This window comes from Neoarius graeffei, chromosome 15 (genome assembly GCF_027579695.1).
Source record: "Neoarius graeffei isolate fNeoGra1 chromosome 15, fNeoGra1.pri, whole genome shotgun sequence".
Taxonomy (NCBI): Eukaryota; Metazoa; Chordata; class Actinopteri; order Siluriformes; family Ariidae; genus Neoarius; species Neoarius graeffei.
Window position 1 is genome coordinate 64,144,398 of NC_083583.1, and position 17,430 is coordinate 64,161,827.

Below are 17,430 nucleotides of genomic sequence, written 5' to 3' on the forward strand. Positions count from 1 at the left end.
GCAGCGCGGTCAGAGAAAAGCCAGCGTACTACAGGCAGCGCGGTCAGAGAAAAGCCAGCGCACTACAGGCAGCGCGGTCAGAGAAAAGCCAGCGCACTACAGGCAGCGCGGTCAGAGAAAAGCCAGCGCACTACAGGCAGCGCGGTCAGAGAAAAGCCAGCGCACTACAGGCAGCGCGGTCAGAGAAAAGCCAGCGCACGACAGGCAGCGCGGTCAGAGAAAAGCCAGCGTACTACAGGCAGCGCGGTCAGAGAAAAGCCAGCGCACTACAGGCAGCGCGGTCAGAGAAAAGCCAGCGCACTACAGGCAGCGCGGTCAGAGAAAAGCCAGCGCACTACAGGCAGCGCGGTCAGAGAAAAGCCAGCGCACTACAGGCAGCGCGGTCAGAGAAAAGCCAGCGCACTACAGGCAGCGCGGTCAGAGAAAAGCCAGCGCACTACAGGCAGCGCGGTCAGAGAAAAGCCAGCGCACTACAGGCAGCGCGGTCAGAGAAAAGCCAGCGTACTACAGGCAGCGCGGTCAGAGAAAAGCCAGCGTACTACAGGCAGCGCGGTCAGAGAAAAGCCAGCGCACTACAGGCAGCGCGGTCAGAGAAAAGCCAGCGTACTACAGGCAGTATGACACATTCACATTAGTGGCTAAGATGAGATTACATTGATCTGCAGCTCTTTTTTGATCAAGTCTTCTTGCTTTGACTGGCAGGTGAAATGCAACAAAAGGAAAGTGTTAAGCTGAATGAAGAAAAGCCATTCAAGTCTGTCGTTCCTTGCTATAATACTCTGTCTGAATCAACACTGCCAAGCTTTCAGACATTTGATCTGTGTGTGTGTGTGTGTGGGGGGGTGTGGGGGGGGGGGGGGGTTAAGAACTGCTAGGATGTAGGATGTAGCACAGAGAGGTAAAAGAGCTTATACTCAACTCGGAAGGAAAGAAGTAAGGAACTGAGAGAGAGAAGTAAGGAACAAAGAAATGAACTTCAGGAGAAAGACAGGAAGGAAACTAAAGTGAAGGATGGACGAAGGAAGGATAGAACCAAAGAAAGGCAAGAAGCTAGGAAGGTAGGAACTAAAGGGAGGGAAGAATGAGGGGACAAAGGAAGAGAGGGAAGGCGAGAATCAACTAAAGGGAGGGAGGATAGAATTAAAGAGACGAGAGAGACAGAAGGTACTAAAGTGAAGAATGAAGGAAGGAAGGAAGGAAGGAAGTTTGTGGGCCGATATCTCTTAAAACAGCACAGATGCTTTAAAAGACGGACCATAAAGTAACTTTCACCATGAAAAGAATACAAAGGATTTCGCCACAATTCAACGTGTCTGAAGCACTGAAACTTTTGCAGACTAAACCGTGTTTCTGCACGCTTAATAACACCCTCATCTGCAGCTCCATCTCCCAAATTTCTTTTGTCCAAACACAAGCAGATCAATTCTCCGGTGAGTCAAACACAGTGGATCACTGTGGAAGGCTGAGAGAAAGCCAAACATTATCGCAACGAGACAAACGCGTCCTGTTGTCTAAAAGTTATGATTAAGTGTCAATTACGAGACTTTTTACGTATAACTGCTGTTTCTAATGATTTCTTCACAAAACCGACACAAACCACAAATTGCATTTATGAAATTAGAAGAAAAAAAATCTTACATAAAAGAAAAAAAAAAGCACAAGATCGTGATTATATGAAAAAGAAAGAAAATACAAGTCTCAGAGAGCCTCAAAGAGCAAGAAAGTATGACGCAAGAACAAAACTATGTGGGTAAAAGAGAAAGCGCGTGTGTGTGTGTGTGTGTGTGTGTGTGTGTGTATATAGAGAGGTATGAGTCAGCAGCTAAAGCCTCCAGGTGAGATGGTCAGATGGTTGGAGAGTTTCAGTCAAACAGATGAAATCAATGTGGATTTTAGTGGAGGACAGAAAAAGGGATAGAAGGAGAATCTTTATTATTATTATTATTATTATTATGGACTTATTATCAGTAAATCAGAGTCATCAGGAAGCGCACACAACAAAAAACAAGCAAACATTTAGATCAAATGTCACCGACAAATCTGCGAACAGATGTGTCTGGCTTTTGTCTACTGTCTCTCTCTCTCTCTCTCTCTCCCACACACACACACCTGCGAGGTCCAGAGGTAATCGTGCCAGCTGTGGTTAACAGCTGTGTGATGTGACAGAGGCAGCCAAATGATGGATCATGAGGGACAAACATTCAGAGGAGAAGAGAGGGGAGGGAGAAGAGGAGATGAGAGGACAGAGGAGGAGAGGAAGGTGAAGAAGAGGACAAGAGAGGAGAGAAGGGACAAAAAGAGGAGGACAGGAGAGAAGAGGAGAGGAGGAGAAGAGACAAGCAGACGATAACAGGAGAGGGAGGACAGGAGGAGGGGAGGAGAAGAGAGACAAGAAGAGGAGAGGAAGAGGAGAGACAAGAAGGAGAGGAGAGACAAGAAGTGGAGAGGAAGAGGAGAGGAGGAGAAGACAGACAAACAGAAGAGAGGAGAGGAAGAGAGGAGGAGAAGATAGACAAGAAGAGGAGAGAGGAGATGAAGAGGAGAGAGGAGAGGAGGAGAAGAGAGACAAGAAGAGGAAAGAGGAGAGAGACCAGAACAGGAGAGAGGAGGAGAAAAGAGACAAGAACAGGAGAGAGGAGAGGAGGAGAAGAGAGACAAGAGGAGGAGAAGAGAGGAAATAAGAGAAGGAGGACAGGAGAGAAGAGGAGAGAAAATGATAACAGGAGAGAAGAGGAGAGGAACAGAAGACAGAAGAGGAAAAGAGGGGAAGAAGAGGAGAGACAAGAAGAAGAGAGAGGAGAGGAAGAGGAGAGAGGAGAAGAAGAGAGAGGAGAGAGGAGAAGAAAGGAGGGGAAGAGGAGAGAGGAGAAGAAAGGAGGGGAAGAGGAGAGAGGAGAAGAGAGGAGGGGAAGAGGAGAGAGGAGAAGAGAGGAGGGGAAGAGGAGAGAGGAGGGGAAGAGGAGAGAGGAGAAGAGAGGAGGGGAAGAGGAGAGAGGAGAAGAGAGGAACAGAAGAGAGACGAGGAAGAGAAGAGAGGAGAGGGGAAGAGGAGAGGAGGAGAAGAGAGACAGAGGAGAAAGGAGAGGAGGAGAGGAGGAGAAGAGAGGAGGGGAAGAGGAGAGGAGGAGGAGAGAGGAGAAGAGACAAGAAGAGGAGAGAGGAGAGGAAGAGGAGAGAGACAAGAACAGGAGAGAGGAGGAAAAGAGAAACAAGAAGAGGAGAGGAGGAGAAAAGAGACAAGAACAGGAGAAGAAAGGAAATAAGTGAAGGAGGACAGGAGAGAAGAGGAGAGGAGATGAAAGGAGAAAAGAAGAAAGCAAGAAGAGAAAGTACATATATGGGGAAGGAGTGAGAGGAGGAAAGAAAAAGAGGAGAGGTTAGGTGGAATATATGAAAAGAAAAAAAAAACACAATCATGTCCTGACTGTAACTGAAGTCCACTGGGGATTGCTTGGAAGCCCGAGAGCAGCTCTCGCCATCAGTGTCAGTGTGGGAGTTCACACATTCCCAGCGTAACACCACACCGGGGCCCGACTCGCACACTAAATACCACACCGGGGCCCGACTCGCACACTAAATACCACACCGGGGCCCGACTCGCACACTAAATACCACACCGGGGCCCGACTCGCACACTAAATACCACACCGGGGCCCGACTCGCACACTAAATACCACACCGGGGCCCGACTCGCACACTAAATACCACACCGGGGCCCGACTCGCACACTAAATACCACACCGGGGCCCGACTCGCACACTAAATACCACACCGGGGCCCGACTCGCACACTAAATACCACACCGGGGCCCGACTCGCACACTAAATACCACACCGGGGCCCGACTCGCACACTAAATACCACACCGGGGCCCGACTCGCACACTAAATACCACACCGGGGCCCGACTCGCACACTAAATACCACATCTGAGAAAACACCACGCGGATCAAGTGCTCAGAAACGATTCCAAAGCAAGCTGGAGAACATCAGCGATTCAATGACGAGGACATGACGGTAAAAGCCGTGCAGCCTGAATATCCACACAGACGACTCTTCTCCTCCACAGGATCCGAGGAGGGTAAAATCACATGCTGTGGCCTTTACACTCACCGCAACGCCACTCCACTGAGCGCGAGTGACCATGCACAGGGAAATAATGACGTTCTGGAGAGAAGTCCTTCATCACAGGAATCAGAACAACAGGTCAGTTTTTATATAAAAATATGCCGTTCGAATATCGATAAGTGCTCTTTTCTTCATTTGGAACATGAGAACAGGACGGGACTGGAGACGGTCTTCTGGGATTGGGAGTGAAAATGCACTCCCATGTCACCCTCTACTCCCCAGGGCCTCGGCTACATCTGGGGGGGATTTACGAGCCTGCAGATGTTGCCTGCTGCCACCCAAAACACCTGTGTTCACGCTTAACCCAATCTTCCCCTCTCAGTGACACACACACACACACACACACACACACACACACACACCTGCTCCCTCTCTAATTCATGTCAATGTGACATCTGCAGAGGCAAGAGAGAAACAAGCCCAGTTTAGCAATAACTTAGAGACCCAACACAGAGACACAGCATCAAAACTAACCAACCATATAAAGTACATGCCGGGAGGCCTGAGCCACAAGAGGCGCAGCGTCTCAGCCCGAGTTCTTAAAGGCACAGCGGAATCATATGAGCGTGAAACGGACAGAGGGGAGTCAACAAGCAGCGGATGTGGGAGAATTACAATGCTGAGGCGGATCCATTCACGGTCTGAAGGACAGCTGGAACTTTCCTAACACATGAAGGTGCGCGTCATTACTAATCCGAACGCGGGCACAGTCCGAGGGGAAATCGCCCACATTTGAATGTTAAAGGACGTGATGTACTCCGAGTTGCTGTGGCGAAAGTACAGTCATCAGTTGAAGTGCTCAGACTTGAGGACCCTGACTCGCCAGTGGAGTCGCTCTTCTTCAGCGCCACACTGTTAACGACAGCGTGCGACTGGGCAGAGAGCGTGAACTCGCGCGACGCTCCTCAGGGCTCAGTGGGACTGCTGCAGGAGGCTCGAGATCTCTCTCGGACTGGAAAATCCAGCTAAATGTCAGTGAAAATGAAACTTCAGGTGTTCTGATTCAATTACGATCGTTGCCTCCTCAGGAAGCTCATGAAGTGAGGCAACTTTAAACTCGCAATACAAACACACTGAGCAGGCTTTTCCGAAGGGGAGTGGGATCTGAGGCAGCACAGAAGGACAGGCTCGTTAATATCACAACACTATTCATTCGTCCGTTTGTTCATCTTCAGTTCACACTTTATCATGGATAAGGATCATGGTGGATCAGGAGTCTATCCCGGAATACACCCTGTGTACACACACACACACACACACACACACACACACACACACAGAGAGAGAGAGAGATGAACAGACACAGAGAGCAAGAGAAAGACAGACAGACAGATATAGCAACAGAAAGAGAGGACAGAGAGACAGATGAAGACAGAGATGAAAAGATGGAGACAGAGAGAAAGAGACAAACAGACAGACAGAGAGAGAGGAGGACAGAGAGAAAGGGACAGACAGAGGGGGCAGAGAGAGAGAGACACAGAGATAAACAGACAGATGGACAGAGATGAAAAGATGGAGACAGAGAGGGAGATGGACAGAGAGAGATGGAGATGAACAGAGAGACAGATGGACAGAGAAACGGAGATTAACAGAGAGATGAACAGAGAAACAGATGAACAGAGAGAAACAGAGATAGACAGAGAGGGACAGCGAGACGGACAGAGAGAGAGGAGGACAGAGAGAGAGGGACAGACAGAGAGGGGCAGAGAGAGGCACAGAGATAAACAGACAGACAGACAGACAGACGAAAAGATGTAGACAGAGAGACGGAGATGGACAAAGAGAGACAGATGAACAGAGAGAAATGGACAGAGAGATGAACAGAGAGACAGACAGAGAGGGACAGTGAGAGAGGAGGACAGAGAGAGAGGGACAGACAGAGAGGGGCAGAGAGAGAGACACAGAGAGATAAACAGACAGATGGACAGAGATGAAATGATGGAGACAGAGAGAGGGAGATGGACAAAGAGAGAGACAGATGAACAGAGAGAGAAATGGACAGAGAGATAGAGATGAACAGAGAGACAGATGGACAGAGAGATGAACAGAGAAACCAAGAGATGAACAGAGAGAGAGAGAGACCAGCTTCTCGGCTCTCCCACTCCTCCAGCAGCAGCTGTGTTTAATGGCTACTTTTAGCACGTTGCTAAATCAGACAGTAAGAGCCGGTACGTCCAGAGTAACACCTCGACGGCCAAACGGCTGATTTGAGGCCAAGCGTCTCCATGTCCGCGTTCAAACCGCTGAACTTTAAATCGGTAATAAAATTATGGTTAATGTACTTCTACACGTAGGATGAGTAAACAGCAGCAGCAGCAGCTCTTTCAGCGGCAGAGTGTGGAGAGAGAAGAGCTATTAATGAAGGGAATAAAATGGTAACAAGGCCACATGCAGAAAAGAACAACAGGGAGCCATGTGCCCGTAGTTCAGTAACACAACAAAAACACAAGAGCACTTGTGGGAAATTAAGAGTGTTTGAGTGACGACTTAAACCAGGGAACATGCGTCAGAAGCAATGGAGATGAACGAGATAGAAGGTGGAGTGTGCACAGCAAAGAGAAAGCAGAAAAAAAGCATGAGAGAGACACAGTATAAAAGAGAGAGAGAGAGAGAGAGAGCATGAACTGTGGAAGGCAGATGTGCCACAGGAGAGAAGTTTAAGATGCAGTACGCAGAAAATGCTGAAATAAAACAAACAAAAGCACTCAACATGTGTAATCATCTCCGAAGAGCACACGGGGTGAAGGAAATGTTTTCGTTTTTAAGCAAGCTGCCTTAAAACGCAGAAGCCTGGTCCCTCCTTCACTACATTCAAAATAGTGAATCAAAGAAAAGGTTAGCAGAGCTGATGCACACTTGAGCAAAGTGTTTAAGCCCAGAACAGCAGGTGCATCAACTGTGAAAATTGAGGTTAATTTATCATAAATGATTATTCCATTAATAATCACTGTACTTTAATAAGGTTTACCCCCAGTGGAGTAATCCTCTGAGCTCGAAGCTCACAGGGAGACTGGAGTATATTAACATAATTAAGTCTGATTTACTGTAGTGGAAAAATAAAAACACAACCGCTCCACCCCAGCGCATTACATTAACATTTTAAAATGTTTCCCAAGCACGTAAAAGCTTTCACTCTTCGTCGTCTTTTACGTTTTGAAATTTGTGCTTAATTGAAATTATAGTCTCACACACACACACGACTATTTTTAATATATGTGGATAAGAACATCTGACAGTTTTGACCTTGTGAGGACATGTGGCTAGTACCCAAAGAAAAGTTCGGTTTTCAACACACGCACATATATACACACACACACACACACACACGTGTATGTATGTCTGTGTGTGTGTACTGCACAGCTCGAAATTCGCGGTGGTCCGGTCGTCCGAGGCGACTTAATTTGTTATTTGGCGGGTAATTCCTGTCACTAGCCAGCCCGGCTGGCTAGTTGAAAATAAAAAATATATATGAAGCGAAGATTCAGACACACCGTCAACTAAAGCCGCAAGATATTAAGCGCGTGCCGTGTCTGTGCTCATTGATGTGTTTATCAGCAGGACGGAAAACACTGAAGAAATCTGAATCATATCATGTACGAGTCAGGCTGTCGGTTTTTTCACTACTGCTAGAGCCTCCTATTTTCCGTTTCAAAAAACATTAAATTCCGTTTCAGACAATTTGTTTCAGTTATATGCTCAAATGACAACTAAATTGGCATTTTTAGATTTTCAACATACAAAATACATAATTCAGAATCAGAATTCTTAAGTACATGTAATAAATGCATGAAATGTTATATGTTTCAGGTAACTGGTGTTGGGAGGCATCTGCATGTTTGTTGTCCTTGTGCATCTATCCCTGTCATCCTGCTTTACTGGCCTGCTGTCGTACAACTTCATATAAAGCTTTAAACTTTCTGTACACAGTCGAATATCTTAATGCACTAAATTTCACTTCACTGAAAATGTGTTTCTTTCATTTATTTAAGACTGTAGTTAATTAGTGCTGTTAATTTGATTGTTGACTGGCTCCTGCTATTTTCTTTAAAACTTTATATTGTATATTAATACTTTTATGGATATCCTTACTCTTTATACATGTACATTTAAATAAAACAATCATTTAATCCATGTTTTTCAAACTCTTATTCCTTGTTATGCTTACAATGTTTTCAGTGCAACGACAGGTCTAACCAAGTGTGTGACAGTGTTCATTTAATATATACTTTAAATGATTCAAATTATTTAACAGTTAACGCTATTATTAGTTTAATTTACATTTTGCCTGTAAATTATTCATTTAATAATGCACAAGTCTTCAAACTCTCTATATAGAAAATCATTCTTCAGAACAGAACTTCTGATTTAAGAACAAACCATTAAATCATGAAAATAATCAGTTGCTATTATATAATGTTAAACTGAAAAGCTTTGGTGCAAACTACTAATGGAAATCTGACTGTTCAAAATCTGCCTTCAAGATCACCATTATAATACAGCATTAGGAGTTCCTTTGTGCTTGAAAATATTCCGTGGCCACGACTCGTTTAACGCGTGGGAACGAGATCCTATTCCGTGGCCACGACTCGTTTAACGCGTGGGAACGAGATCCTATTCCGTGGCCACAACTCGTTTAACGCGTGGGAACGAGATCCTATTCCGTGGCCACGACTCGTTTAACGCGTGGGAACGAGATCCTATTCCGTGGCCACGACTCGTTTAACGCGTGGGAACGAGATCCTATTCCGTGGCCATGACTCGTTTAACGCGTGGGAACGAGATCCTATTCCGTGGCCACGACTCGTTTAACGCGTGGGAACGAGATCCTATTCCGTGGCCACGACTCGTTTAACGCGTGGGAACGAGATCCTATTCCGTGGCCATGACTCGTTTAACGCGTGGGAACGAGATCCTATTCCGTGGCCACGACAAATTTCGCAAATTCAATAAATAAAAAAAACTTTATACAAAACATCCGACAAAATAATTTCTGCTTAGAATGTAAACAAACGGGCGAAATGACAGGAGCAATTTGTGAAAAAATGCAATAATAATTCTTGAAAAAGGATACTGCTTACCATCAAATACTTTCATTCCATATTTTGTTGCTTTTTTTGTATTTTGGGGGGGTTTTGCTTTCGAATAGAGTTTTCATTTCGTCCTCGGTTCGTTCAGCAACACGCTCCACCATTTTGTTTTTCTCTACTCACGGTATATGAGCCAATTGGCTACTCTACTACTAGGCTATCAGAGCAGTGATTGCTCATATCCAATGAATGTGGAAAGACACACACACACACACACACACTATTTACTTCTAGTTCCTATAAGTTAAAAAGAAGCCAAGCCAAAAAGCCTTTGTCACACGTACACAAGCACAGACTTAAGCACGCAGTGAAATTTAACCTGCACGTTTAACCCATCCGATGCAGTGAACACATGCGTGCACACACACACACACACACACAGAGCAGTGGGCAGCTGTGCTACGGCACCTGGGGAGCAGTTGGGGGTTAGGTACCTCGCTCAAGAGCATTTCAGCCCAACCTCAGTCCATGGCTGCCTCATGTTACCCTAACCGCATGTCTTTGGCCTGTGGGGGAAACACCAGGAGGAGACTCACACAGACACGGGGAGAACATGCAAACTCCACACAGAAAGGCCCCCGTCGGCCGCTGGGCTTGAACCCAGAACCTTCTTGCTGTGAGGCGACAGTGTATGAAGGTAACAGAGTGTGAAGATTTGCAAATCATGGAACGCGGCGCTTTCACTGAAAACACTACAGAGACATGTCAAATGTTGAAACTGAGAAATTTTATGATTGTTTAAAATATATATATGCTCATTTTGAATTTACTGCAAGAAGCACGTTTCAAAAAAGCTGGGACAGGGGCATGTCTACTGTAATAATACTAATAATAATCATAATCATCATCATAATCTCTCCCTCACTGTAACAATGCACACGAGAGCAGCCACCTGATTAGCCATCATAAGTAGTTTTAAGTCCAAAAGCACGTTAAGTTTTTTGCGCATGAGAAACCAACATGGTGCCCAGGATGTGACATCAAGTCGCTGACAGCGAGGAACTGGAAGTTAAATGTAGCCGATGTAAACATACTTGCTATCCTGGATTTATTCAGATGAACGAGAGTTATCTTCAAGTCAGTTAGCCCAAGAGCATTAGCTCAAAATTGAGTCCAACCCGGAACAAATTAGTAACAAGCTGAATTTTTCAGAATATGTTCAGAATACCCTTAGGAATAACATACTAAAAGTCCCCGGGAATCCACCTTGTGCTCTCTGAGAAATTCAAGATGGCGTCCAAAATGGCCGCCGATTAGAGATTTTTCAATATCTCAGGGATAAAACATAATATAAATGCAATTAAAATGTTAAATTATATGTTCTCTCATACAAGCAATGCAAATTCACCATTGTCACACTGTTGAAATTAAAATTAACCAAGATTACAAGGTCATTAATGTGGAAATTACATGGAATTTGATGGTTGACATGACTGACAGATTAGCTTAGTAGGCTACCTACATACATGAACATAATGTAAGACAACAATTAGACATCAATTTCCTTCATATTTAGTGCATCTTTAAGCTTTGATAAAATATTAAAGGGAAATTAAATTTGAGAACTCTATCTTCTAAAACTACAATGGCAAGCTGTTTCAGTACACTTCTTCAACATTCCGGCCACTTTCATGACAAAAAGGTCTGCCTCAATAAAAGCTCTTGCTTATAAACAATGAGTAGACTTAAACACTTCTCAGTGCCTCAGTTGTAATGCTTGGACCTTTGTTGTACCATCAATGAAGTAGGGAATTTATTCAAGCTTGTTTAAGGGTGGAAAAAAATTAATCTTTGAGTTTCTAGTGCCAGTCTTTACTACTAGCAATGCCAGTGTGTTCGAACAAAAAATGACTAAACTCAGCATGACCTTTTAAAAATGACTGAACTCAGCATGACCTTTTAACATGCCATTTTTCATTTTACACCACCAATTTACTTTAATTAATATTAATGAAAATAAATGCTCCAACCCCTAGTAATTGTGTTTGTTGTTTTGTGAACAGAATAGGATGATACGGAGTGAACGAGTAACCAATGGATCCACACTCTATAATCGGTAGTGTACATTAAATAGCACATGTATAGATTTACAATTATAAGTCTGTAATTATTAGTCCTAAACATTAAGAACTGAAGCCATTTCAAAAACATATGAGAGATATCTTCATGATACCATAACGATTATTGTCATAACAGTCATTGTTATTTCTTCTTGGATGTGAATTTATGGGCCAGGGCGTTTCAGGATTGATACTTGATTCAAGGATCGGACTGGATGAAACCTACACACATTCATAGTACTGTGCACGTTCATAAATGTGAACTGGTGAAGTGCCAAAAATATGACAATCTAACCAGACATGGCAAGCGAACACATTATACACAAATATACTGTTATAATAATGTGTACATTGTTATTATATAATGTTAATACACAATGTAATTAATACACACATGTTGGAATTTACTCTCCTACCCTACAAAACATATATTCTGACCTTTTAATTGCATTAATATTTTGTTTTGGGTCTGAGATATGGGCAGATCTCCATTTGGCGGCCATTTTGGACGCCATCTTGAATTTCTCAGAGAGCACAAGGGGGATTTCCGGGGACTTTTAGTATGTTATTCCTAAAGGTATTCTGAACATATTCTGAAATTTTCAGCTTGTTACTAATTTGTTCCGGGTATAACCCTATTACTCCTGGGCTAAGTATGGGGAGCGGAGATATCTGTACGAACCTCGGCAAAAGGAAGATCTGCATCTGGTAAAAGACTTCAGCAGCGAATCATCAGATGATTCTCATGATGAAATTGGCGATCCTTTGCAAGCGCAATGTTAGAAAACGCAGATCAGAGGGTTCAGCATCTATCTGGTGCTGATGTGGAAATGGAAAACTGACACTGAATGTGTTTGTTGTAAAGAGCATGAACTGTTATATGATATAATACAGCCACAGTCATTGAATTGCTCCACGGATAAACCCGGTTTAGAAATGTGCGTCACACACAAACCTGCAGTGGAAATGGACTGCATACAGATCATGACAGCCAGCATCAGATGGAGAACTCACAAATCAGTAAGCAGCCTATTACCGGTATATATAGAATCTCAGTGTGCGCGCGTGTGTTTATGTCCATAGTAGCTATAAAGTCTATTTATTTATTTACTGCATGTGTGAATACAGGTACAGGCATGCAATGTGCCACAAGAGTTTATATGGTCTAAATATAGGCTCATGACAGCTCGAAGCCACGTGTGAGTTTATAGCGGAGCAAAGTGCGGAGCACCAGACAATGCAATTTGTATCTTTACTTAAAGATAGATAGCGTTTTATCCAGCAATTATTTTTTTCAAGATAACGTGCGATTACTTACTAATATATACTTATATTTCTAAGTTTTTTTTATACTAATATTTCTATATTTATATTCTTATATACTAATACTTATATTTCTAGCCTAGGTTTACTATACCAGAAGTTTTTGCTCTTGGTTGAATTAGTGTAATTTAGTGTTGATTTAGTGTAATTTAGTGTAATGTTGATCTAGTGTAATTTCTTCCCTCTCTGTATCTTAATATGTGTTTTTTGTACATTTGTGTAAGCTATTTGACACTTTAATTTCCCTCTGGGGATCAATAAAGTTACTCTACTCTACTCGAATACATTTTGACTCATCGGGAGCTCTGCTTTGAGGCAGTGCCTAAATACATATATTAGCTTTGAATATCTATACTATTGTAGGTTAATTGGCTTGCGTGGGCTGAATCCTTTTCTCTGTGGACAGTGTTGGAATATTGTTGGGTTCGAGTCTAACGTGACCTGCGTAGCCCAAGAGCTCGGCCTGTAGATTCCTTTCAAAGCAAATCGGGCTCGAAAGGGTCCCCGCAAACAACAGAATGTCTACCAAAGGAGAGTGTTTCTAAAGTGTGACCTGTTCCTGAGTTGTGTAGCCACTGTTTAGCACGTCGTTTACGTTGCTCGGTTGTCAGCAATGGAACACGGGGGAAAATAAAAAATGCTTTCCCTTATCATCACGTTTATTATTTTTACAGCCATGTTTTGTCTATCCGGCTACATCGTGGTGTCAGGAGCAGCGAGCCAATCAAGATACGGGAAACCTATCAACGATTCTACGCCATGCTGACCTTTGACACAAAAAGGCAACATATTGCCTTTATTGAGACAATACAGGGTAGTCAAGATGCAAAATGTGTAATATTTCTAGCCTAGGTTTATTTTTTCCACTTTGGGTACCCTTTAATAACATGCTGTAAATGTTTTGGAACTGAAGAGACTAATTACTGAAGTTTTCAAAGTGAAATCTTGCGCCATTCTTGCCCGATATACCATTTGATTTGCTCAACAGTTTGAGGTCTCCTTTGCTGTAGAACACCAAAAATTTCCCTTTGGAGACAGGTCTGGACTGCAAGCAGGCCAGTTTAGCACCTGAACTCTTACTACGGAGTCATACAAATTGTAATACATGCACTGTCTTTCTGAAATAAGCAGGGCCTTCCCTGAACAAGAGGTCAACTGGATGGCAGCATGTTGCTCCAAAACTTCATTTCATCCAGCATTAAGAGAGCTTTCCCACATGTGCAAGCGAAATTGAATTGTGGTTGTATTCCCTGAAGTACACCAGAATCTTTTCCAGATAAACTGCCCAACAATATGATGCTGCCACCCCCTTGCTTCAGAGCTGGTATTCTTTGGCTTAAAAAGTGCTGCCATTTTTCCACCGTACACAGTACTCAATATTATAAACAGTATTCATTTTTTGTTTCATACGACCAGTAAACACTCACAAAAGGGCGAGTGGTCACCGGCAAGCTTCGGTCTGCTGGAGTCCGGGCTTCTTTCAGGCCATGGAGATGTAGGACACTCTTAATGATTGGACAGTACTTACTCATACTATGAATAAGTAAAATGTGTCCAAATTTTTGACCGATACTGTATTTGCTTTCCTACCAACTCCTTCAACAGTTCTTTTGCTGTCTTGAAATTCAGTCGAACCTTTAGGACCAAAGTTAGTTCATCCCTTGGAATTAACCTGCGCCTCTTTCCTGAACAATGCAGTGTCTCGGCGATCAAGAAAGCGGTTTGTCGAGATGCTGGAAGTCCCTTGAGTTGTTTGGAAATTGATCTTAAGGAGGAATTGCACTTGGCTGAGTTGCTTGGATTGTCCCAGTGTACCAAGGCCAAAAAAAAAAAGACATGGTATGGTAAGGCAGGCCCTTAAATACATCCACAGGTTCACTCCTAGTTAACTACGAAGCATGTCAGAAGCTTTGAGAAGTCATTATATTAATTTCTGGACTGTTTAAAGAGACTTAAGTTCAGTTCAAGTATGTAAACCTCTGACCCATTGTAATATCGTGAATTAAAGCTGCAATCTAATAAATCTGCATCTAATCGATCGGATGGAAATTAGCTTGGCTACTGACATGCAGTACTTTGCTTTCAGAAAACAGATACATAATTTCAACAAAAATATTGAAATAAAGTATGCCAGAAATGACAGCCATCGATTCAAAGCCTTTTTCCTCCAAGCAACGCATATCATTTTTAAAAATATTATGAAACTTGCATCAGGCAAATAAAAGTTGTTATAGATATTCAAATGAGGAGTTTCTCCATTAACAACCCTGTGCGATACATATATTAGAGATATGTCACGAGTAGGTGGTTATTCAAAAATCTTTCTTTTTATATATAATCCTGTGCCCTTCCATGTGAAGTCGAATTCCTCATTCATCAACCATAACGCTGTTCAAAAACCCAGAGTCCTTGAGCAGAACTGGTTTATTAAAAACAAATAGGCTGGTAAACATGCAAGAGTAGATGTGGCTAAACTGTAATCTCATCATATATTATGCACAGAGAGTGGGAGAAATCAGAAATAAGGAGTGAGGGAAGCAGAAAGAGACCCAGACTTCAGGATTAATCATCACTGCAGAAGCACAGTTCGAAAGAAAGTGAGTGTTAAACACGTGCATGCGAATATATAGATTTTTTTTTTTTAACAATGTTTAACAGGATTTGCTCATTCTGGAATGGAAGATAACTGCATCCATCCCAGTTCTGTGGCAGTACACATCTCTTGTAATGTAAATAAGAGCTTCCCTTTGTCTAAAAAGGTTTTCACTTCATCATTCCACTTTAATTGGGGTCGCCTGATGCCATTTCTTCTTGGAGTGTCGTCTTCAATAGAAGCCATACGAGACCACAGATTGTGACGGACACTAAGGCCCTGTCCACACGGCAACGGATTCAGGTGACTCCGATACAATTGCTTATCGTTTAGGCCTGGCGTCCACACGGCACCGGCGTTTTGGGTGCCCAAAACGCAATCTTTTTGAGAACGGGTTCCAGAGTGGAAAGATCTGGCAACGTTGCCGTTGTGAAGTCGTCTGGATGAGTAGAACGGATTTGTTTATGATGACGTCACAACCACATGACTGTGAGTGCTTCACGCCGGGTAGAAGTGTAACGAACTCGATGCGAGTTGTCAACAAATCCTATAACTTGGTTCATGAAACGCGCTTACAAAATATTTTCACTGTGAATATTTATTGTGTAATGGTGCAAAGTGAGAGAGAGAGAGAGACTCTGCCTTTAGGGCAGAGTCAATCCCGCCAGCAAAAATAGGGAAAAAAAGGAGCGATCTCACCTCTTCAGATGTTGGTTTAAGTCCTAAAGTACATTCCTCAAAAAGGGCGTAGAAGAGCAAATTAATCCATCAACGTGTAGCATTCAATTTATTCCGGACCATTAAAGACGCCGCCTTCCGCGTAGAATCATACGTCATCCTCGCCGCCATATTGGATAGGTCAAAGCGGAGAATAAAGATTCATGTGCTGCGTTTAACTGTACCAACAGGTTTACCATCCAAACGAGATCGCATGGGATTACCTTTCACAGGTGAGAAACAACAAATTAATCCATCAACGTGTAGCATTCAATTTATTCCGGACCATTAAAGACGCCGCCTTCCGCGTAGAATCATACGTCATCCTTGCCGCCATATTGGATAGGTCAAAGCGGAGAATAAAGATTAGCTGCGTTTAACTGTACCAACAGGTTTGCCATCCAAACGAGATCACATGGGATTACCTTTCACAGGTGAGACTGGAAAAATACTTTTCATTGTATTTGGTCATTATAATGTAATTTTACAAACAGATTTTCCTGACTTTGTGGCTAATATGAAGTCTCGCGCATAATAGTTTATGCGCATGCGTCCTTACTTCTTCTATTGTTCTGGTGTCTCCGAAGGGACCGTCTTACAGCGCCCCTAGAGGTGTGGCATGTGTATTGCATCGTTTTCAGCAAGCGTTGCGTTGCCATATGGACCTGATATTTTATTGATCGTTGCCCATTTGGACGCGATATATTTTTAAATAACATCTCGTTGCCGTTGTCGTGTGGATGTAGCCTAAACCATGCGCTGTTAGGAGCCGTCTTCGATCAGACGACTACGCAAGACAATCGGTATGGTAAACGTGGGTGGGGAGGAGTGTGTAGGAAGGTAAGCATGAACTGACCGGGTCTCTGAGAGCCGAAGGTGAGAGCCAGACGGCCGAAGAGTTCCTCGTCCTCATAGCGAACCTCATTGGCGACAACCCAAAAACAGCTCTCTGTCATTTTCTGAGGATGGATCTACAACACACACACACACACACACACGCACAAGATTAACAGAACAGCAAAACCTTGCCAATAAAGATGCAATCAACAAACAGAACATGCATGCACAAGCCAGGAAACGATGACCTGAACACCAGCTGAGATGTTCAACAACTTCTGCTCAAGCCATCAAGCAGTTACGGTAAACTTGTGAAAAAGTAAAAGTAATCTCGAATCAAACGGTCACTGTGTGTGATAACAGATGTGCTCCTTCATCAGCTGAGGACAATGACTGATTGTGGCCCTCGAGTGTCTCATCTGTAAACTCTCTCGGCATGCTCAGAGAGGGTTATACTCAAACAAGACACAGCAGCTCCTTCCATCTCTTCCTCTTCTCACGGAGCACCCACCCACCCACTCAATGAAAATGAGCAAACATACAAATTAAAAAACAAGCAACTAGAACCACAAGTCAGAGCACCATGATGATGTAGCTGCAGACATGAACATAAGAAACAGCAAATAAGGTCAAACCAGTGATAGGAAGAAAGATGTGCAGGATAATGAGGAACACTGATCTTTGGAA

At 43.4% G+C, this 17,430-nt stretch overlaps 1 protein-coding gene across 2 annotated transcripts in view; it reads right to left on the reverse strand.

Annotated features, from left to right (window-relative positions):
* diaph3 (diaphanous-related formin 3) overlaps positions 1–17,430 on the reverse strand; it is an 814,225-nt gene that overhangs the window by 417,580 nt on the left and 379,215 nt on the right. For both annotated transcript variants that reach the window (XM_060941746.1, XM_060941747.1), the window contains one exon: positions 16,763–16,877. In XM_060941746.1, the coding sequence (XP_060797729.1) occupies positions 16,763–16,877 (115 nt within the window). The remainder of the gene's footprint in view (positions 1–16,762; positions 16,878–17,430) is intronic.